General features: G+C 42.9%; 1 protein-coding gene across 13 annotated transcripts in view; it reads right to left on the reverse strand.

Moving 5' to 3' along the window:
- Positions 1-23,085, reverse strand: part of PLEKHA7 (pleckstrin homology domain containing A7) — a 248,434-nt gene that overhangs the window by 100,951 nt on the left and 124,398 nt on the right. For 11 of the 13 annotated variants that reach the window (XR_012518110.1, XR_012518108.1, XR_012518113.1 and 8 more), the window contains one exon: positions 3,699-3,782. The exons of 1 other annotated variant lie outside the window; for it this stretch is intronic. Coding sequence is in view for 4 of the 12 variants with exons in the window: in XM_039471225.2 (XP_039327159.1) it covers positions 3,699-3,782 (84 nt within the window). In the remaining 8 variants the exon portion in view is untranslated. Of the gene's footprint in view, positions 1-3,698; positions 3,783-12,760; positions 17,170-23,085 lie in introns of those variants that run through there. One more of the 13 variants, XR_012518115.1, reaches the window with a different exon arrangement.

Below are 23,085 nucleotides of genomic sequence, written 5' to 3' on the forward strand. Positions count from 1 at the left end.
TGGCAAGAGGAGTCAATGCGGTTACAACTTCCAGCACTTGGCCTTAGCAGATTCTCTTTGGAGAAGAAAAAGAAAGGTGCCAGTTTTCCTTTTTTTACTAGAGACATTCGTCTGAGACATAACACACTACACAATAAAATTAAGCTCCTCTAAAGGAACAAAACAAGAATCTCATTCATTTGCATAATTTTAAAAAACTGTTTCTGTGTGGAGAAATCATGCCTCACTCACCCTCCAGAGCTTCCCTAGGAGGTAAATGTTAAGTGTATTTCATTTAGGAGGAAGCAATTTAGGTAATTGGCTGCAGCCCCCCCTCTTCAACCTTATCTACACACTCCCCTTCACAAACCTCTACAGCAAGTCAGCCTTTTTACCCTGTGACCCCAGCAAGGCTGGTCACACTCCCCCCAGCTGTGAATGGCACCTACACACATGCACATGCATACACTTATCTTCCCTTATGTAAATCTTCCCTCCTCCTCCAGTTTAGGGCCAGAGGCTTCAAGAAAGCCTTTCCTCTTTTTCATCCCTATCACAGTCAGTCAATCAACAAATCCTGTTCATTTTACTTTCCAAGTACCTCCAGAATCCATCCAGTGCCCATTTTTCACTTTCCCTCAACTGGTGTAGATTCCCCCATGCTCTACCTTCTTTCCTCTCTAGGTCTTTGCCCAGGTTGTTCATCTTGACTAGACAGATCTCAGTTTAAACTACATCCCTTCCCAGATGAGGCCTTCTGTGGCCCCTAAGCCAGGTTGGAGTCCCCATTTATCAAGCCCCATTGAACCCTATGTTTCCTCCATCACGAACACTTTTGCCATTTGTGATCTTTTATTATCACAGCAGATCCTAGCCTATCCTGACTGATTCTGTATGACTGACACAGGAATTAGAACACTCAGAATTCATGTCCTCTGCAACCATCAGATCATAGCTTTCATATTATTTCTCTTCTCCATGCCACTAATCTGTAAAATGAGAAACTATCCTTGGAGGGGCATGCACACATTATTCTGAGCAGCTCAGGTGAGTCCCACCTGCCAACAGTGAGAAGATGTATCTATTCACACTAATAAGAGCAGGCATCTTCCCTACTCAACGGTAAGCTCCTCACCACCAGGACCACATCTGTGTTGCTCGCTGCTGTACCTATAGAGTCCAGCACAGCCCCAGACACAATGTAGGCACACACTCGGTATTTAATAAATGCAGGAATCATCACATCAGTTCCTAGGAATCCTCCCTTCTTAATGCCTATAGTGTTTTCTGCCTGTTGCAAGTAATGTGTGGCCAATCAGTGCCACCCACCACCTGAGACAGGCAGGTACCCCATGACATCCAGGAGATGGGATCTAGAGGGAAACAGTAAGCCTTGAAAAGAAGGTGCATCTTTTCCTTGGATGCTGAATGGAATTGAAATTAACTGCAGAGATGTTTCGGTAGAAGGAAAGAGGCTACCTTCTGAGGAATGGTCAGGAGACAAAGTTTTCTTTTAAGAATGAGAGGAAAAGGAATTGTGTGTGACAAGTGTTTTGTAATGGTAGGTCTGCATTTTCTTGCACCTCTTATGGAAGTTGGTAACTTCCCAAGCTAAAGGTTCTGATGGATTCTCCATCCAGACTTAATAACGACAAGCATCCGTGTCTCTAGGATGCCTGAGGACTGAACCCAGTGACCTCCCAAGAGCTCAGGATTCTATAAACAAATTCATTCTGAGCTGGAATTTGGGGAATCCACATCCTGGCTCTCTTGAAACAGCAGTTCTTTCTCAATCTAGGAGACAAGACAATCTTTACCTTCCACTCACTCTCTCTACTAGTATTAATGCTTCCAAAGTCAAGACTCCCAATCCTAGCCTACCTGACTGTCATCTCCCATGGACCGCCAGCATCAAAATAATTTAGGATGTGGCCTCTGACTATGATAGGAGTTGGATTTGATGAAGGGAGCACCACACAAAGGCAGCACAGGCCTTGAAGCCTGGCTAACCCTGGGACAGCATCTTGGCTCTCCTAGCTGTGTGTCTCTGGGCACTTCTTTGGGTCTCAGCTTCTTCATCCTTAAAATGATGATGACAGTCTCTCAGGATTATCCTATTAAATGAGATATGCATGTAAAGCCTCCAGCACAGAGCAAATGTGCAAGGATGTCAGTTTCACCATAATTACAGCTTTCTAGTTTTAAACGTACTATGAGATAATGATTCTAAGCTGAAAACACTATAGAGATGAAATGATATGTTTGGAATTTGCTTCAAAATAATCTAGGAGATGAGGGGGAGGGGACAGATGAAATAAAATTAGCCATGTTTTGGAAATTGTTGAAGATGGGCAATGAGAATATTGAATTGGCCATATCTCTCTCTTTTGTCTATGTTAATTTTCTTTCCATAATAAAAAGTTTAAAGGTGGAAGGGAGGGAAATGCTGTAAAATATAAATACTGACAGTTTAAGATCATATTTGATCTAAGTGACTAAACAGAGGAAAAATGATTTGAAGAAGAAAAAAAAACCTTTAAAGCTAACATCTACCTGTTGTCTTCTGAAAGACAAATGTTTTCTTCAAATAGAACTGTCTCAAATGAAAAGAAGGGGACAGAGCCACCTGTGCACATTTCTTGCCTTTCTTTTTTGGGAAAACACATCCTGCTTGGGCTGTACATGTATTTTTAAGTAGACAAGCCCTGGGTGTTAGAATCCACCTGTGAGCACCCTGAGAGCCCTGCGGAAACCAAGCTGCGGAGCAGGGAAGTTCCCATTTTAGGAAAAAAGAACAGAAAGAACTTGGAATGTCCAGGGACAATGGGGATTACCAGCTCTCCTCTTTGGACTTTGGATTCTTATTTGAGGCTTTTTAGCTCAGTCTGAGACTACACACCCCCTCTCCCCACCTATCCACCCCCATCCCCACACACACTATATACACACATTTTTTAAGAGATAGGGTTCATGGCAGGATGTGGTGGCTCACGCCTGTAATCCCAGCACTTTAGGAGGCCAAGGCAGGAGGACTGTTTCAGCCCAGGAGTTTGAGACCAGTTTGGGCAACATGGCAAAACTCCATCTCTGCAAAAAATACAAAAATCAGCTGGGTATGGTGGTACATTCCTGTAGTCCCAGCAACTTGGGTGGCTGAGACAGGAAGATTGCTTAAACCCAGGGTGGTCAAGGCTGCAAGAAGCCAATATCGTGCCACTGCACTCCAGCCTGGGTGACAAAGCAAGACCCTGTCTTTAAAAAACAAAAGGAAGAAAAAAAAGATATGGGGTCTTATTAGCCTTGAACCCCTGGGCTCAAATCCATCCTCCCAACTCAGACTCCCAAGTATCTGGTATTACAGATGTGTGCCAGCTATATTTTCACCCAGATGAGTGGGTCCTCTTTGAACAGAACTAATGTGCCAGAAGATATATCAGGAGAAAGGGTTCATTCAGGGGAAAGGGAACTTTTAAGAAGCTCTGACAATACCCATCACAGCACATCCCTGTACCATCTCTCCTTTTCCATCTCTTGTCACTGAGAGAAGTCTGGAGATTGAAAAATAAAATTCTTCTCATATTCGTCTTTGAATCAGCCAATCCACTCACTCCAAGCCCCTCTGTCTCAGAGAGAGAACAACCCAGCAACTTTTGTTTTCAGCAAATGCTTTTAGTCTCCCATACTCTGCCCAGATAAGGAAAGTACATAAAAATACTTACTCTTCTTGAAGAATGAATTCACTATTTTCTGGAGAAAACTGCCCCGTCACAGGATGCCTGAATGCTGTAGTCTGCTGGTTATGGCTAAAGAGAAAGAGAAATGATGGATGAGAAGTCGTGTGAATGGAAGGATTACAGATACCATAGGTCAGAGAGCAATATCTGGTGACCCTGGTCATCAAAGACAGGGGGAGAAAAATGGGCCTTTCCTCTCAGACACACTTAGTCCGTCAGAACCCTGCTACACTAAAAAAAAATAAAAAAAATAAAAACCCAAGAATTTCCAACTCAGGTGCCAGAGCCCACCTACAAGACAGGGGGACTTCTAAGGAAGTCTTGGCTCCAAGAGAATACTGCATCTTGGAGAAGAGAAGTTCCATGAAGTACTTACTCCAGCAAACTGAGACGCTGAACAAAAAGATACCTTAAGACAGTTCGTGCTAAAACAAGAATGAAGGAAAGCAGATGACACTTCCGACAGTTTCCAAAAATCATGAACCAAGTGAAAGAATTCTAAGAATTAACCACCCACCCAAAAAAATCTATCTTCTGAAAATTCTTCTCCCTACTACAAAATGTCTTCACTTCAATGATGGGATATAAATGGATGGGCATGTCTCTGCAACATGACCCGCACAATTTCAGCACGGTGGAGTTTCTATCACCCTTTTGAAGTTAGGAAGGATCAGCTTCCACACCAAGCTGACAGACACAAACAAAGCGTGTAGGTGTTTTGTGCCACGACAAAAGCTGCTTGGTTCTCTGAAAGGGAGGAGGAGCTGGGTCTAGAGACTGTTGCTTTGCTCCACAAATAAACTAAACTAACCCTCTTCTTTTTCAAACAAAATATGACGTATTTAAATTTATTTCAAAATCATAGTAATTGCAGACTTTTTTTTTTTTTAAAGACAGAGTCTCACTCTGTTACCCAGGCTGGAGTGTAGTGGTGTGATCTCAGCTCATAGCAACCTCTACCTTCTGGGTTCAGGCGATTCTCTTGCCTCAGCCTCCCAAGTAGCTGAGATTACAGGTACATACAACCACACCTGGCTAATTTTTGCATTTTTAGTACAGACAGGTTTCTCCATGTTGGCCAGGCTGGCCTCAAACCCCTGACCTCAAGTGATCCACCCACCTCAGCCTCCCAAAGTGCTGGGATTACAGGCATGAGCCACTGTGCTGGCCTGCAGACATTTTTTAAAATGTAGAAAGTAAAAAGTCACCCATGACCTCACTATGTGGACATATCCCTGGGTATTCCCCTCTTCCAAGTTTTAAGTTTTCTTCTACTTAAAAAGAATCACTTCAGGCTACTGAGACTGAGTTCACCGTATATAAAAATCTATGTCCTGCTTTTTCACATCCTATTAACATAGAAAAAGTCCTATATCATTAAGACTTCTTTATTTGAAATAGCCGAATAATAGTCTTATTATATGAATATTTAAAAAAAAAATTTTTTGACAGTGTTCCGCTCTGTTGCCCAGGTGGGAGTGCAGTGGGGTGATCATGGCTCGCTGCAGGCTCAAACTCCTGGGTTAAAGTGATCCTCCCACCTCAGCCTCCTGCGTGGCTGGGACTACAGGTACATGCCACCATGCACAGCTAATTTTTTGGTGTTTTTGTAGAGATGAGATCTCACTATGTTGCATAGGCTGGTCTCAACCCTAGGCTCAAGTGATACATCAGCCTTGTCTCCCAAAGTGTTGAGATTATGCCTGGCCAAATGCAAAAAATTTTTTTTCATATAACCACTCAAAAAATTGTCTACTGGGCACCTATGTGCTAGGCACGCCTTTAAGTACTGGGAATAAAAGGTAAACAAAAAAGTCCTTATCCCATGGTATCGACATTCTAGAAAGATTTACACTCTTCAACTGCTAGATATTTTAGGTGCCTGCTCCACTATTATAATCTTTATCTCTTTCAGTGTAATTTGAATTTTGCAATTCAAATTTTTCCTTGGGTTAAAGTCTCAAAGGAAAAATTACCAAATCAAAGGGCATGGTCATTTTTTAAGGTTCCTAAAACAGACGGTTAAAACGCTTTCAGAGTCAATAGATTACCTCAGTTTGGTAGTGTTAAAATATTGCCCCATCTCCATATTGAACACTAAGCCTCCCTAGAAATTCCTATGTCTAAGTCAGCAGAGCATGAAGGTTAAAAAAGAAAAACTCTCTAGGCCTACAAAGTTGTTTATTTTTGTTTTGTTTTGTTTTTGTTTTTGTTTTTTCACTCCAACCTAATTCCTGGCCAGAGCCTCCCACCTTCAGGTGTCTGGGGTAACCTGGGCACTGAGGGTTAGAGTGGTCTGAACCCTAGCAAGCCAAATGAGAAGCAGGCCATGAGGCAAGGCTATTCCCTAGTCCTGCAACTGTGCACTGTGCCACCATACCGTCTCCCTTCCCAACCACAGCCAGCCCCTAAATTCCCTGGTCCTGGTCCCAGGCAAGCCTGTGGAATTCTATGACTTCCCCTGGTAGCCAGCAGACTAGTCTTCCCAAAAAAGCAGTTAAGGCTGAGTATCTAAGATAAGGACAAGAAGCAGGCCTTCTTAACACCTGTTTTTAAAATCCTTGCACCATGTTCAAGAGTTAGGCTTTATTTACACCTAGCTTTTTCTTTTTTCTTTTGAGACGGAGTCTTGCTCTGTCACCCTGGCTGGAGTGCAATGGTGTGATCTTGGCTCACTACAACCTCTGCCTCCTGGGCTCAAGTGATTCTCCTGCCTCAGCCTCCCAAGCAGGTGGGATTACAGGCATGTGCCACCATACCTGGCTAATTTTTTTATTTTTAGTAGAGACAGGGTTTTATCATATTAGCCAGGCTGGTCTCCATCTCCTGACCTCAGGTGATCCACCCACCTCAGTCTCCCAAAGTGCTGGGATTACAGGTATGAGTCATTGCTCCCAGTCCAGCTTTTCTAGAAACTTATCTCCACTTGCCAGAGAATCTGAAAATGCAAACTCTAAATCTAAACCTGCCTCATTTCCACCTGGAGGGGGAAAAAAAAAAAACCCTGCTCATAACGGAAATAACAATAAAGCATTAGCACCACTATCCGTCATTATCTCTAAAGGGCTTTGCAGTTTACAAAGCACTTTCTTACACATCTGGGATATTAACACCATCAACCTTCATTTTATGAATGAGGAAATACGGCTCAGAAGTGAATGAGGGGTTGCCTTCTACAAGATAACTTTGCCAATAAATTATAAGACTGGGACATGGGGAAGCTGTAGTGGCTCACAGCTGTAATCCTAGCACTTCCAGAGGCTGGGGCAGGTGAATCACTTAAGCCGAGGAGAAAAGAGATGAACCAAAGTAATGCCTTCCGAATACTGAGGTCTTAAAATTCCCCCCCCACACCCCCTTTTTTTTTTTTAGACAAGGTCTCACTTTGTCACCCAGGCTGGAGTGCAGTGAAACGATCTCAGCTCACTCACTGCATTTTCAACCTCCTGGGTTTTAGCGACATTCCTGCATCAGTCCTCCAAGTAGCTGGGACCTACAGGAGCACACCACCATGCCTGGCTAATTTTTTATATTTTTAGTAGAGATGGAGTTTCACCATGTTGCCCAGTCTCGATCTCCTCAGCTCAAGCAATCTGCCCTCTTTGGCCTCCCAAAGTGCTAGGATTACAGGCGTGAGCCACCATGCCTGGCCAAAATTTCCTCATTTTTGATCAAACACACTCAGTTTGCTAAGGGGAGGTCCCTGGTCAATTCCATTCAATATTCGCAAATACCTAAAAGAGCTGGTTAGGTATCACAACACCAGGTCCCAAACGGAGAAAGTAAGGCCCCCAAAGAATGGAGATTTACCTACAACAGCAATCAGCTCCTGTGTTCCCGGCACACACCACCCTTTTCATCTCTTTCCACTACTCCAGACTCACCCTCGTCAAACAAAGGCTGCCTATTAAACACTGGCTCCCCAAAACCCATTTGGTGATTGCAAAGTCCTCTGGCTTTATTTGCTGTCCCTTGCTCCCCACCACAAAAGCCCTCAGTCAGTTCCATTTCCTGATTCTAACACCCATGAAGAGTCCCATGTCCTATCACTATGTCTCAACAAGCATTTAGCAGGCACAGACACATCCCTGAAATACCTGCTCTTAAACCTGAATTGCTACCTTGCTCTATGGTAGTACAGAGATGGTCTGGCTGGGAGCCAAGTGGCTGGTTTCAAGGGAGCACAAAACTCTCCCTGTTCCACACAAGTGCTTCTGTTTCTCTTCAGGACACTGAGAAAGTAATTTGGCAAATGAGGTAAATGCAATCTAGCCTCTCAAATCCTCCTCTTCCTCCCAGAAGCAGCCCCTCAAAGTTGAATGGCAGCCAGTCTCACTTAAGAAAGGACCAGGGAACATGGATAGAACAGGGCAGGGAAGGATAACACCTGTGAAAGTGAGCTATGGGTAACCATCCACGTAAATAAACACGTCTTCACAAGCCCTGGGCCAGGAAGGACTTGGGTTAGGCCCTAAAGAAGTCTGACAGCAAACACAAGAGCCTTGATAAGAGAATAAAGTGAGGGCCATGGAGACCTGGAGACTGATTTGAGCTCAATGTAAGCTAGTCAAAATGTAAATACATCCTACAGCTTCTTACAACATTTTTCCAAGATTAATTTTCTATTCATATGGATTTTGATTATAATATGAGCAGTGACTCTTGTTGGTTAAACATAAAGGTTGCAATTACTTAGCACAGCAATTTTTTGGCATGGCAAGAGGTTCTGGTGTTATGTGAGTGATGCTCAGCAGTGGGGGTCAGAGCACGCCGATAAATCTGGTTTTCTGACAGTGGTGGTATTGGTATGCTGAAAGTGTGACAAATCTGCTCAGTCAGCACCAGCTCTTATCTGGCCCATGCTATAAAGAGGAGTAGAACCAGCTTAAAATGTAAGAAAAACATCGGCCTAAAAGCCTGAGGAGGGACTCTATCAAAGATCTTCTCATTGGTATGCTCAGCAGTATCTGCCCCACTGGACCTTCCCGTTCCTCAGTGTGGCTCCCAGAACACTGTAAAAGCGTTACCCTGCAGCCCTGAAGCCACATTCAGCACTGCCCTCAGGCTTGTAAAGCCACTTACTATCTTTGTTTTAAATACCAATGTCTGGAGAAAACCAAGGACTCTGGATAACCTAATAATGCTCCTAGTTAGGTCTCAAAACTGGAAATTGAAACTAAGAATACAAGAAATTGCCTCTTCTTCATCTTCAGCTCTGATTTGGGCCCCACAGTAAAGAGTTACCAATCAAGATTTGAAACAGTATCTCTACCTTTCCTCAATTGTCTTAAGCTCCTTGTGGCTTATTTTACTTAATACTTTTACAAAATTGCTCATTTAATGCAAAACATCATCATTAATGTGGCGCTTCTAAGGGGACTGAAAATCTTACTGAAATCGTCTTTCGACTTTGCACTATTTTGACAATATCAAGATTTACAACAGCTCACTGCACATGGGCATTCCTCTGGCAGGCCCTATTTCCAGAATCAGGCATGGATGAGCCAATGCAGGGTCCCCATCCCCTCTTTCAGTAGAAGCTATCAACATAGCACTAATCAGACTCCTTCAACATCTGCCCTAAGCAACAAGTTAGCCCAGAGCCCTAGGGTCAGAAGATCTGGGTTCAAACCAGATAAGCCACCTCACCTCTCTGAGGCTCAATTCTTCCATTTGCAAACAGGGGATTAAAATGTCCCTCCCAAAAGGTTGCTGTGAGGATAAAATGCGGGAACATACATGAAAGAGCCTTGGGAAATGCCTGGCATACAGAAGGTACTCAATTCATGTTTGCTGAACCTAATGGTAACTTGACTATAGCAATGACTAATGGGCATGCACATTTTAATGCGGCAAGAATAGAATCAGCCTCCTTTCCCCCCAGACTCAATAATCCTCCAGGCTTCCCTATTTCCGTGAACATCTCTATGACCTCGGAGTCATCCTTTATTCCTTTCTTTACCTTAACCTTCATGTACAGTATGTGAGGCACACAGAACCAAGTCCTATTGCCTCTATCTACAAGATATATTTTGAATTCATCCACACTCCTCTCCATATCTACTCATCTCTTAACTAATTGCAACAGCCTCCCACTGGCTCTTTCTGCTTCTTCTACCTTGGCCTCTGTAGCACCCATTCTCTTGACTGGAAGCCTCACAGATCTTTTAAAATACAGGCTGGACCATGTCATACTCCTCCATTAAACCCTAGGATAGCTGTACTTTACACACAGAGTAAAATAAGCTCCTAACCTTAGCTTACAAAACACTAAGATGCCTTGACTCCTGCCTGGTTCCATCTTCATCTTATACCATTCTTCCCCTTGGCCATGGTGGCCCAGCCACACTGGCCTTTTTGTTTCTTGAACACCGAGCTCTTTCCTACTTCACAGCCTTAGTACTAGCTGTCATTGCAGCCTGGATGCTCTTTCCCCCAGATATTTGAGACAGAGTCTCACTCTGTCACCCAGGCTGGGGTGCAGTGGTGCAATCTTAGTTCACTGCAACTTACACCTCCCAGATTCAAAGGATTCTCCTGCCTCCGCCTCCCAAATAGCTGGGATTGCAGGTGTGCACCAGCACACCCAGCTAATTTTGCCTCTAAATATACTAGCTGCCCCTACAGAAATCTGGTCACAGGTAACAGAGATAAGAACCTAACAGTCATCAGCCATCAGAAGGCATTGACTTCTGTTCTTACTGCCAGTGCAAGGGTGAGACACTAACATGCCAAGAACACTTCATCCTTGGCTCTCCTGAACTATGTAACAGTATAATTTGGAGAAATTAGCCCTCCCCTACAACTTCCCCCACACCCCTGTAAAGGAGGGTTAAAACACTCCACTGAGAGAATCAAAGAATGGAATGTAAACACCCAATAGGAAATTACTGAGTGATTAAAAACACACAGGAGGATGATACAAGCATCACCTGTATCTCCCTTATGTGAATTGGGAGTGTTTTGGTATGAAACCTACAATTTGGTGACTGATTATATCCTCTCTAGTATTGCTCTCTGCTTATTTCACATGTGTGTGTTCTCCTACCTGTCCCCTCCCTTCCAGTAAGCTCCAAGGGCAGGGAGCAGTCATTCACTTACTCCTCATGTATCTCCTACAGCAAAGAAACAGGAATATCCATGGAGTAGGCACTTGAACTCCTTTACTTCAAAACAGCCTGAGCAGAGAGACACATCACCTTCAGGGAGAGGCTGTGCAGAACCCTTGTCATTTTCTGATTTCAGTAGCACAATGCACCACCGAGCCCTTGAAGAGATGGGGAGGCAGAAGGCCACAGGCCCTGAAGAAGACTCCACCAGCCCTGGGGAGCATGGAACGGGACAATGCTAGGCCTTCCCCACTCCCATACTGTGCATATCTAGCACACACTCCATACCAACATTGGCAGCAACATGGAAATCCCATCCAACTCCAGACTCCCTACCTGAGGGGCAGTTAGTAACTCCTCAGTGTCCAAAGGTGCCAAAGGGAACAGAGCCTGGCACAGGCAGAGCTGGGGATGAGGGAGTCACAAAATTAACTGAGCAAACTTAAAACGCTCACAACTTCCAAAGAGGGAAGTCCAGCCTGTCCTTTCCAAGCTCTAGATTTACAGACTTCTGGCATGATTTGCAAACCTCTGCATTTCATTAGGTTCTTCTAAGTTCTCCAGAGTTCTGCAGATCCACTCAAAGGCCATTCTGCAAAGTACTCTTCTGACTGAGTCACCCACACACCACAAGCCTGTCTGGCCCCCTGGCTACTTGGTGAATAGAAAGTTTTAATTTTGATTTTATAGGATCCCAGTAGTCACAAGACCATTAAAGCCAAGCTCCTGATACAATGAGGAAATCAAACCCAGAGAGCCCTTCCCTCATTTTTTTTTAAAGGAATATGGCAGAGAAGCAATGTGATAGGAGCCAAGTACCAGCTTTGTCACTACCAGCCAGTTCCACAGTCCAAGCAACTACTCAACGTCCCTGGGCTTCGGTTTCCTCATCTGTAAAATGGGGGGTGCCGGTAGAAACTCCATCTTGAAAGGCCACACAAGGCCTGCATGAAGACCAGGCAGATCAGAGTCACACAAACGGATTCAAATCCCAGCTCTGCCACACACTGGTAGTGCATGACCTTGAGTGAGTTAGTGACTTTTCTGAGTTTATCTATAAAGAAAAGATTAATTCCAACCCTGCATTGTTATAAAAAATACTGATAACGTCCCAGCCCACAGTAGACACTCCAACCTTCAATGCCTGCTATATTTATCTTTTGCTCGCTCTAAAACTGCATTCCAGTAGAGTTGTTTTGCCTTTTTCCATGTTGCAGACTCCAGCATGTTTAGCCTGCTCTAGGACAGAGGCTCAAGAACATGCTTTCTTTTCTTCCCTTTGAGTTAAGGCACAGCACCCAGCCTCCTGTTTAAATTTCTATTTAAAGAACTCACCTGGCAGACAAAGAGGTTTAAGATCAAGAGGCGCCTTCCACCAGCCACACTTCCACCCCCAAAGGAGTTCAGAAACTGCAGCCTGAGAAAAGTCGCATTCTGTAGAAGTTTTCAAACACGTCCTGGAAACATTTCCAATCTCAGAACACCCGGTTTTATGCTTCCATTTAGTACACTTAAATAAGTCAGGCTCCCCAGCTGTAAAATGAGAAGGCTGGAGCAGAAGATGTTTCAAGGATCTTCCTTCCAGTTGTAGCATTTTAAGATGCTGAGGTTCATCTCAAACTACTGCCATCCACAGAACTACAGACTGAAATGTAACAACACCACACACAACTGAAGACACAAAGAGATAGAGGCAGAACAGTTGTCCTCCCCGACCTCACTTGCCAACAAAATATTCTTTGTAATAACAACAGGGAGGTGCAGTTAATGATACTTATGTCTTGTTTATGCTCAATTATATTGGATGGTGGTTGTTTTTAACTGTAGGTGCTCCCAACCATTGAAGAAAACTCCCTTTCTCTCAGGCATTACTTGACTTTCATGAATCAGAATATATCACAGCAAACTGAATCCCCGTGAAACCAGTACAGGACTAACCTGCTCTCTTGTTCTTTCTGGAAAAGGCAGCTGACACACTCACTCTCCCTTTGGGCTCCATGTTCGGATAATGTCTTCCCCAGCCGTGGAGCCTTACAAAATCAGGTTCAGGTCAGACAGGGAGAGAGACTCCCAGCCTGCCTGCTCTCTTTCAATTTCGGTTCTTGAGCAGCTGCCTCCCAAGGCACTACAAATCCGGCAGCCGCTTGCTGCTGCTCATTCATTCTCCTTCCTCACCAACTCCCACCAAAATCTGGCAACCAGGCAGGAACACAGTTCCAGCTCTGAGTCACTGCCCCACTGTGGCCAAGGGGAGCAGTGGCTAGAGGTAAACAACCAGGCAAGCCCTTCACATCTCTAGAATCCAATTCTTCTGTTCTTTGAGACTGTGGCATTGGCTGCCCCTCTAGAACCAAGATATAAAGAAACACCCCTACCTACAGCTCTGGAGTCAGAACAAATTGTTCATTCAGGTTTGCCCTGCCATACCGAGCTGAAATCAGCCCCAAAACGGAGCTTATCTTTGGTGAAGAAACAATGACTCCTTATCAATATTTCATACTAGTCAGGGCAGGGAAGGGTTTGAATGTTACAAGTCAGCAAACCCACTTTCCCTGGTAATAATGATTCTGTCATCACTGCTTGGGATGGCTGAGGTTCCTTCAGCACCAATTTAACCATGCGGCACTCACTCCCAGAACAGACCTGAAAAGGGCAGAGGGACTAAAAAGAGAAACCGGGCACCAAAGTCACAGATCAACACTGTGGCTCTTTTCATTGCAACCTACGTAGGTCTACAAGTCACGATGCAGGTGACACTTGAGTATGACCTCCACAGGGCAGACTAGTGTTTTCACAGCTATGTTCCAGGGCTTAGCATAGTGCCTAACACATAGTAGCTACTCCATAAATATTTGTTGAATGAAAAAAATAAAGGGGATTTTGTCCTGAGCCTATGTAGGATGACTATATTACTAAGACTGGGATCCATCGTTTCTCTTTTAGAAACCTCCATATCCTTCATAACTTCTAATACTACCTGTAGTGAATGTTCTATAAATCTTTAAACGTGGAGATGATTTACTATGAAACCAAAAAGTTCAAGCTTTAGGGCTCCCCATTTTCACAAGCCCCCTCCAGGGCCCCAGGAGGAGCCCTACCAATGTGTGTACATGCTTTCTGCAATTTTATATATTTTTAAAGAAGGCTTCCCAAATTATCTTATTAAACATCAAGCCCTACAAAATATTGATCTACCATAGCAGAATGAATGAATGATTCATAAGCCATCCTGACATAGGGCATTTGCTTGGACAGAACTGTTTTGGTCACAGAAGAGGTATACCCTAGCCTACAGACAGAGCCTAATCAATCACATAATCACAAGTCAATCACTGTAATATGATATAGCAGAATCAATATATAGTCAATCACTATAATATAGCAGAATGAATGAATGAATGAATGACTCACAAACCATCCTAACAAGGGCATTTGCTTGGACAGAACTGTTTTGGTCACAGAAGAGGTATACCCTAGCCTACAGACAGAGCCTAATCAATCACATAATCACAAGTCAATCACTATAAAGACTCGATTAGGTTTAAAAGCACAAAGCCCACGCATCCAACACTTATTAAATACATATAAATAAACAAATACACACACACACACACACACACACACACACATACACACACATATACATACACATAGAGCTCAGAGTGGGTATTGTCATAGAAAAGCAAAGAAGACCTACTTGGTATGTATCAACCTAAAAGGCATAACACCCTTAACACCCTAGAAGGTAAATCATATTATCTTCATTTTGCAAATGAGGAATTGAGGCCCAAAGGAGTCAAGGGCCATTCTAAAATCATATAATAAGCAAGTGACAAGGTCAAAATTCAAATCCAGATCTGCCTAACTCCAAAGTGTGGGCTTGTTTCTAGTGGCTGCCTGTCAGTCAATGGCTAGTTGCTCCACAGAACCTCCAAAATGCCTTGGGAGACATACTGGCTTTGGAGGTAGAGAAACTACACCGAGCACCAGCACAGGCTGGCAAGCTTCCAAGACTCACACTCTGGAGAGTGGAAGAACAGGAAATGCCAGGAGCTTATTCATCAGTTATACAGGAATAATCCTTGTTCACCAGGAAACACCCTAGCAGGAATTAGTGACAACTATTTTGGGAGCCAGAAGGAACCACATGAGAGGCTGCCACCCTGTGGCTTTGTCTACAAATTCCCTCATCCTTGTTGCCAGTTTAAGCATGCTGGGGCACTGCTCTTGTCCCATTATCTCCTGCCTAAACACCTTCCATGGCTCCTCAGTGTTAAACTCTCTTTATCTCTCACTCTTCCCGATACTCTTGGCTTCTGCCAAATTTAACTGCCAACCAGTCCCCAAGTCGCCTTCTCTTTTCTACCTCTGGGCTTTGGCTCCTGCTGTCCACTTCCCTAAGGATCTGTGCCCAATATTCAAGGCTCCTTCTCTTCCAAGTAGCCCTTCCTGATCACTCCAGACCACTCTGATATCCTTCCTTCTTCAACATTCTTAGCACTGAAGGCTTATACACTTCACTATTCGTATATAGCAAGACTCCTCAGTTGTAATATATAGGAATTATGCTTCCCAACAGCTCTTTTCATTTTACTTTTCAAAAATTATTTAAGTACTGCATGCTACAGAAGGGTATAAACTCAAAAGCGGTTCCTTTTCCTGCCTCCAATTCAGTATCAATCCCACGGGCAACTACCTTTACCAGTTTCTTGTATATCCTTTTCAGGTTCTGCATTTATGAAATTTTTATGTACTCAAAATTTTATATACACATCTTTTTAGAAAAAAACTTACATAAACAGAATAAAATTGTACATATCATTCTATAACTTGCTTTTTACTTTACACATATATCTTGGGCTCCTCCATATCGCTATGCAAGGATGAACATAAACAGTCCCCTCCACACACAGTTTTCCCTAGGACTCCCACACCACGCCAGCCTTCTGAGAGACGATTCACAGGCCCATCCATATGCCAACTTGTCCCAATATGTATCAGAGACTTCAAATTCATGACCTGAAAACCAGTTTGTCCCCCAAATTAGTTTTATTTGAGCTACTCAGATTGTAAAAATTCAGCCAAAGTTTTAAAATAGAAAAATTTCATACAGAAATTCAGCTTAGGCTGGGCACAGTGGCTCCTGTCTCTAATCCCAGCACTTTGGGAGGCCAAGCCAGGAAGATCACCTGAGGTCAGGAATCTGAGACCAGCCTGGCTCTGTCTCTACTAAAAACACACAAAAAAAATTTCGTCAGATGTGGTAGTGGGCACCTGTAATTCCAGCAACTTAGGAGGCTGAGGCAGGAGAATCTTTTGAACCTGGGAGGTGGAGGTTGCAGTGCTCCAGCCTGGACAAAAGAGCAAGACTATGTCTATTAACAAACAAACAAACAAAAAAGCCAGGCTTGGTGGCTCCCGCCTATAATCCAAGCACTTTGGGAGGCTGAGGTGTGTGGATCACCTGAGGTCAGGAGTTCGACACCAGCCTAACCAATATGGAGAAACCCTGTTTCTGCTAAAAATAGAAAATTAGCTGGGTATAGTGGCACATGCCTGTAATCTCAGCTACTCAGGAGGCTGAGGCAGGAGAATTGCTTGAACCTGGGAGACGGAGGTTTTAGTGAGCCGAGATCAAACCACTGCACTCCAACCTGGGCAACAAGAGCAAAACTCCATCTCAAAAAAAAAGACAACCCAAAGAAATCGAATTTATCTTGGAAAACAAAAACTGTGGCAACATAGGGCCCCAGTGAGACGTAGACTGATCTTTATTTCCCTGCAGTCCTCACCACTCTCTGTTGCTTCCCAATGTTGAGGGTGAACACCTAGTGTTATCTGTCATTGCATCTAACATTTATAATTTTCTTACAGTAAAGAAATTTCTATAAATATAAATAGATTATTATGAGTACTTCAAAAACAAATTCAAGAGCATAATTACAGGCTGCCTTTTTGTTATCTGCTAACCCTCTGTAAACATCTGAGTTGGTAACTCCTACCTTGTACCAGCACGACTGATTCTAGAGAATACCTTCCTTACATGAAGATGATCTGTTTTAAAAAAAAAAAAATAAAGATTTCTTGCTGGGCATGGTGGCTCATGCCTGTAATTGCAGCACTTTGGGAGGCCATGGCAGGCGGATCACTTGAGGTCAGGAGTTCGAGACCAGCCTGGTCAACATGGTGAAACCCTGAATACAAAAATCTGGTTGTGGTGGCACATGCCTGTAATCCCAGCTACTCAAGAGGCTGAGGAAGGAGCGTCATTTGAACCCAGGTGGCAGGGGTTGTACTGAGCCAAGATCGCACCACTCTACTCCAGCCTGGGTGACAGTGCGAGACTCCATCTCAAAAAAAATAAAATAAAATAAAATAAGAGATTTCACATGTAAAAGTAAGAACTAAAGGAAGATACTAGGTACAGTGGCTCATGCCTGTAATCCCAGCACTTTGGGAGGTGGAGGCAGGCAGATCACTTGAGATCAGGAGGTTGAGACCAGCCTGGCCAAAACATTGAAATCTTGTCTCTACTAAAAATAAAAAATAATTAGCTGGGAGTGGTGGCAGGCACCTGTAATCCCAGCTACTTGGGAGGCTGAGACAAGAGGGAAAATTTTTGTCATCTGTCTAAAGGAAGATGACAAAAATTGGTCCAGAATTTTCCCTGTCACAAAAATCTTAAAATAAAAAAATTTTTTTTTCCATAACAGTGAATGGTGTAGTCCCAGCTACTAGGGAGGCTGAGGCAGGAGAATTGCTTGAACCCAGGAGGCAGAGACTGCGGTGAGCTGAGATTGTGCCATTGCACTCCAGCCTGGGTAACAAGAGCGAAACCCTGTCTCAAAAAAAAAAAAAAAAAAGAATCTTTTAATTAAAATCCTACATTCCTTTAAAATAAAAAAAAAAAAAAAAAAACAGTGAATGTACTCACTCTTAACCCTTCTCTAACTGAGCTTTCGAAAAGGTTAACCCCAAACCAGCCAACAGACTGTTTCTTCCACACAGTGAAAAATCCAGAAAGACACGACCAACAATTCTATCCCTAAAGAATCCAAAGGAAAAGTGGTACCAGTGGATGCAGCCCTGATGGCCACCCAAAGAGGCCACTAACAGTAGGTAGGGGCTCCTAGAAAAGCATCTAACCAGGTGCCACCTGGGACAAAAAATCACAGACCTCTCCCAACTTGAAAAATGCATAGTCTACTGTGGTGTCTATAGTACAGGCCCTGGAGTCCAGCCCTCCACAGCTGTCCATGTCACAGATAAGGAAACTGTTCCAGAAAGCAACTGCAAAAAGTTGCCACCATTTAAAAAATAATAATTGTTTCAGTTAGGTACTCAAAAGAAATCTTAAAATGCTCACAATTACTAGATGGTCAGACCTGAAATATATTGCTTTACTTGCCCCTAATAATAACATGTGACAACAGTATATTTCTTCATTCATTTAACAAATATTTGAGAGCCAACTAGATGCCAATCCCCTAGCGTCTTATGCATAAAAGGCAAGTAATCAAGAAGAGGGATTAAGGGCTGTAAAGCGTGTGTAACAGCTTAATTTCTGTATATCCTGTCAAAAGATGAGCAAAAGGACAGTTTTTGTGATTCAGATTAGCAAAAGGTAACCTGTCTTAGGAGCTATAAATTGTTTATTACAACAAGTTAAGAAAGCTGAAAAACAACACAAATCAGAAAAACAACTCAGCATATGAAAGATGAGAGGTATTATTTTTAAAAATCAGAAATTCTGGATATGAAAATTTCATTGAAGGACTCACAAAATACAGTCAAAGAGCTTCAACATAGGCTAGGTCAAGCAGAAGAAATAATTTTAGATTGCTTAAGCCCAGGAGTTCAAGACTAGCCTGGGCAATATGGCAAAACCCCATCTCTACTAAAAATACAAACTATTAGCCGGGTATGGTGGCACACACCTGTAGTCCCAGCTACTTGGGAGGCTGAGGTAGAAGGATCACCTGAGCTTGAGAAGTTGAAGTTACAGTGAGCTGTGATCATCTCACTGCACCCCAGCCTGGGTGACAGGAGTCAACCACATCCCCTCCCAAAAAATGAAATGAACAAAGTCTCTTAGAAATACAGGATTATGGCCGGGCGCAGTGCCTCAAGCCTGTAATCCCAGCACTTTGGGAGGCTGAGGCGGGTGGATCACGAGGTCAAGAGATCGAGACCATCCTGGTCAACATGGTGAAACCCCATCTCTACTAAAAATACAAAAATTAGCTGGGCATGGTGGTGCATGCCTGTAGTCCCAGCTACTTGGGAGGCTGAGGCAGGAGAATTGCTTGAACCCAGGAGACGGAGGTTGTGGTGAGCCAAGATCGCGCCATTGCACTCCAGCCTGGATAACAAGAGTGAAACTCCGTCTAAAAAAAAAGAAAAAGAAAAGAAAAAAAAAAAAATACAGGATTATGTAAAATGTCTAAACCTACAAGTTATAGGTTGATTCAGAGAAAGAAGAAGAAAATATATGGAAAACCTATATGAAAGAGTAATTCAAGAAAACTTCCCTGGTCTTGTTAAAGGTCTAGACACCCAGATACAAGAAGCTCAGAGAACTTCTGGAAGATGCATTACAAGAAGACTCTCACCAAGGCATATAGTCATCAGACTATCCAAAGTCAATGTGAAGGAAATAATTCTAAAAGCTTCAAGAGAGAAGCGTCTAATCCCCTAAAAAGGAATTCCTATCAGACTAAGAATGACTTTTCAGCAGAAACCTTACAAACCAGAAAAGATTGGAGTTCTATTTCCACTCTTCTTAAAGAAAAAAATGCCAGCCAAGATTTTTGTATCCTGCTAAACTAAGCTTCATAAATGAAGGAGACAGAAAATGTTTCTTAGAAAAGCAACCACTAAGGGAACTTTTCACCACTAGACTGGCCCTACGAAAAATGCTCAAAGGAATTCCAAACATGGAAACGAAAGGGCAATATTCATCAGCATAAAAACACATGAAAGTATAAAACTCACAGGTCTTATAAAGCAATTACACAATAGAGAATGCAAAGCAATGAGGTAACATTATAAAACAAGAACAGACCTCACATAGCAATATTAACTTTAAACATATAAGGACTAAATACTCCTCTTAAAAGATATAGGCTGGTGGAATGGATTTAAAAACAAAATCCAACCAAATGCTGTATACAAAAAAATCCACCTCACTGATAAAGACATTTACAAAGTAAAAGACTGCAAAAAAAATGTTCCACGTCAACAGAAACCAAAAGCAAGTGAGAGCAGCTATACTTATGTAAGATAAAACAGACTTTAAATCAACAACAGTAAATAAAGCAAAAAAAATTGAGACCCATTTCATCACAGATGATAACTCTTACTATCCAGAAATAACAGTATTAAGAGTTGCAGGGCTGAAGATAACTCAGAGCTCACCTCATCCAATCTGTTTGCTGCACAGATGAGGAAACCAAGGCCTGGGAAGGTTAAGACACTGCTTGAGCTAACAGCTATTACTGAACCATAATTAACACTAGGTTCCTGAAAACAAGGATTAAGAAAAAAAATCATACAATGCTTTAAAATTAATGTCCTGCCTTAAAATCCATCTTCCAGTGACTAATTTCCACTAGCAAACATGATAGATATATAGAGATAGATAGATAGATAGATAGATAGATAGAGTACATAAAAAATATATTTATTTATTTGTGAGATAGAGTCTCACTCTGTCACCCAGGCTGGAGTGCAGTGGCATATGATCTTGGCTCACTGGAATCTTTGCTCCTCAGGGTTCAAGCAATTCTCCTGCCTCAGCCTCCCGAGTAGCTGGGATTACAAGTGCCTGCCACCATGCCAGGCTAAGTTTTGTATTTTTAGTAGAGACAGAGTTTCACTATCTTGGCCAGGCTAATCTTAAACTCCTGGCCTTGTAATCCCCCTGCCTCAGCCTCCCAAAGTGCTGGGATTACAGGCTTTTCTTTAAATTTTTTTAGAGTCAGGGTCTTACTCTGTCACCCAAGCTGGAGTGGGTGGCATGATGATAGCTTACTGCAGTCTCAAACTTCTAAGCTCAAGTGATCTTCCTGCCTCAGCCTCCTGAGTAGCTAGGATATATAGGTGCAGTGCTACCATGCCTGACTTTTTATTTTACTGTATTTTATTTTTAGAAATGGAGTCTGGCTATGTTTCCCATGCTGGTCTCAATCTCCTGAACTCAGGCAATCCACCTGCCTTGGCCTCCCAAAGCACTGGAATTACAGGCATGAGCCATGACATCCAGCCTCAAAAAATATATTTTAGAGCTGGGAATCTGTGTGTGTAGTCAAGAGACCTCACATGGAAATCCAGTATCAGTTGTCCAGATTTGAGTGGCATATAAAATATATGAAGGGGAGAGAACCATAGGAAGACAGAAGCAGAGATTGGAGTGATGCCTCTCTAATCCAGGAATGCCAAGAACTGCTGGCAGCCATTGGAAGCAAAGAGAGAGGCATGGAATAGAAGCCACTCTGCAAACACTTTGATTTTGGACTTCTTGTCTCCGGAACTGTACGAGAATACATTTCTGTTGTTTTATACTACTGTTGTGGTAACTTGTTACTGAAGCCACAGGAAATGAACACAGAATCTTTATTAGTTTAGTGGCTTTGACTTACTACAAATCCAATTAGTCAACAGTACGGAAAAGCTATCATAAGGGCCACTAGGACCTTGGGACTCACTTAATAGTAGTATAGAGTTTAAAACGAGGGAGTAAAATGTTCTTCAATTTTAAACTGATCAGACTCCACTCAATTATGTGTCCGCTTCTAAGAATCATACCTGCAGCCCAGAGAGGAAAGCTAGAGGAAGTCCAGGAAAGACAGGCCAGGATTGTGAAGGGCTAAAGTAGGTAAACACCAAATCACTGAAGCAACTGGAGTTTTAAGGTTTCAAAAAACTCAAGGGACATAACTGCTGTCTTCATCACTAGAGGATCATCAAGACAGGAACTAATCTGATTTGTTCCCTGAGGTTCAAGATGATTGAACTAGGATCAGTGGGTGGAGTCACTGGGAGGCATATTTTTTCAAGGAACTGAGTGTCAACAATGTCAGAGACTCTGAACATCACACTGGTCAACTGCCTTCCATTGGTGGAAGTTTTCAAGCCTAGGCCAAAAATATCATCTAGCAAGGATGTTGCTAATGGGAAGATCCAAACCCTAAGCATGCAATCTGCCAAGATGACCTTATGCTCCTCTCCAGCTCTGTGAATCTATGAATTCATAAAATGCATCATTTGGCAACCATGTGAGTCAAGAGATGTCTGAAACATGTGGCTAGGATACAGAGATCCTCAGCATGAAGAAATATGTATAATGAATAAAGAGAACCAAGGCCCCGTACAGAGCAATGGCTAAGAACTTATAGCCAACTCCCAGAAGCCTGGCAGTAAGAGTAGGTGGTCACAGCTCTGCAGGGGAGGTTGGGTTTTAGTTTTGAGACAAGGTGTCACTCTGTCACCCAGGCTGGAGTGCAGTGGTACAATCTCAGCTCACTGTAACCTCTATCCCACTAGCCCAAGCAATTCTCCTACCTCAGTGTCTAAAGTAGCCAGGACCACGCGTGCGTGTCACCAGGCCCAGTTTTTTTTTTGTTGTTGTTGTTTTTTTTGTTTTTTTTTTTTTTTTTTTTGTATTTTTAGTGGAGACAAGGTTTCACCATGTTGTCCAGGCTAGTCTCAAATTCCTGAGCTCAAGTGATTCACCTGCCTCAGCCTCTCAAAGTGCTGGGATTTACAGGCATGAGCCACTGTGCCCAGCCAGGAATCTTACATTGAAATTGACAGTATCTATATTGAACTTTCTATTTATTTATTTAATAAACAACATACATTTACTTCTCACAGTCACAGTATCTGGCGAGGGCCCACTCCTTGTAGATGGCACCTTCCTGCTGCACCCTCACATGGTGGAAGGTACAAACAAGTTCCCTAGAGCTTCGTGTATAGGGACACTAATCCCATTCATGAGGGTTCGAAACTTCAAGCTTTCTCTTCCAGCTCTAATAGTCCAATATGACCAGTATCTACTAACAAACCACTTGTGAGTAACTGCTTGCAATATTCGCATCTATTATCTCTAATGGTTATGTCAACACTACAAAATACTATCATCTTAACTCAGGCAACTCAGGCACATAAGATAGGTGAAATCATTTGTCCAAGGCCATACATTTTGAAAGGGTTTAGGAATCCTATCGGAATCCAAGTCTAGAAGTCAAATTCTTCTCCATCAT

Source organism: Saimiri boliviensis, chromosome 6, assembly GCF_048565385.1.
Source record: "Saimiri boliviensis isolate mSaiBol1 chromosome 6, mSaiBol1.pri, whole genome shotgun sequence".
NCBI lineage: Eukaryota > Metazoa > Chordata > Mammalia > Primates > Cebidae > Saimiri > Saimiri boliviensis.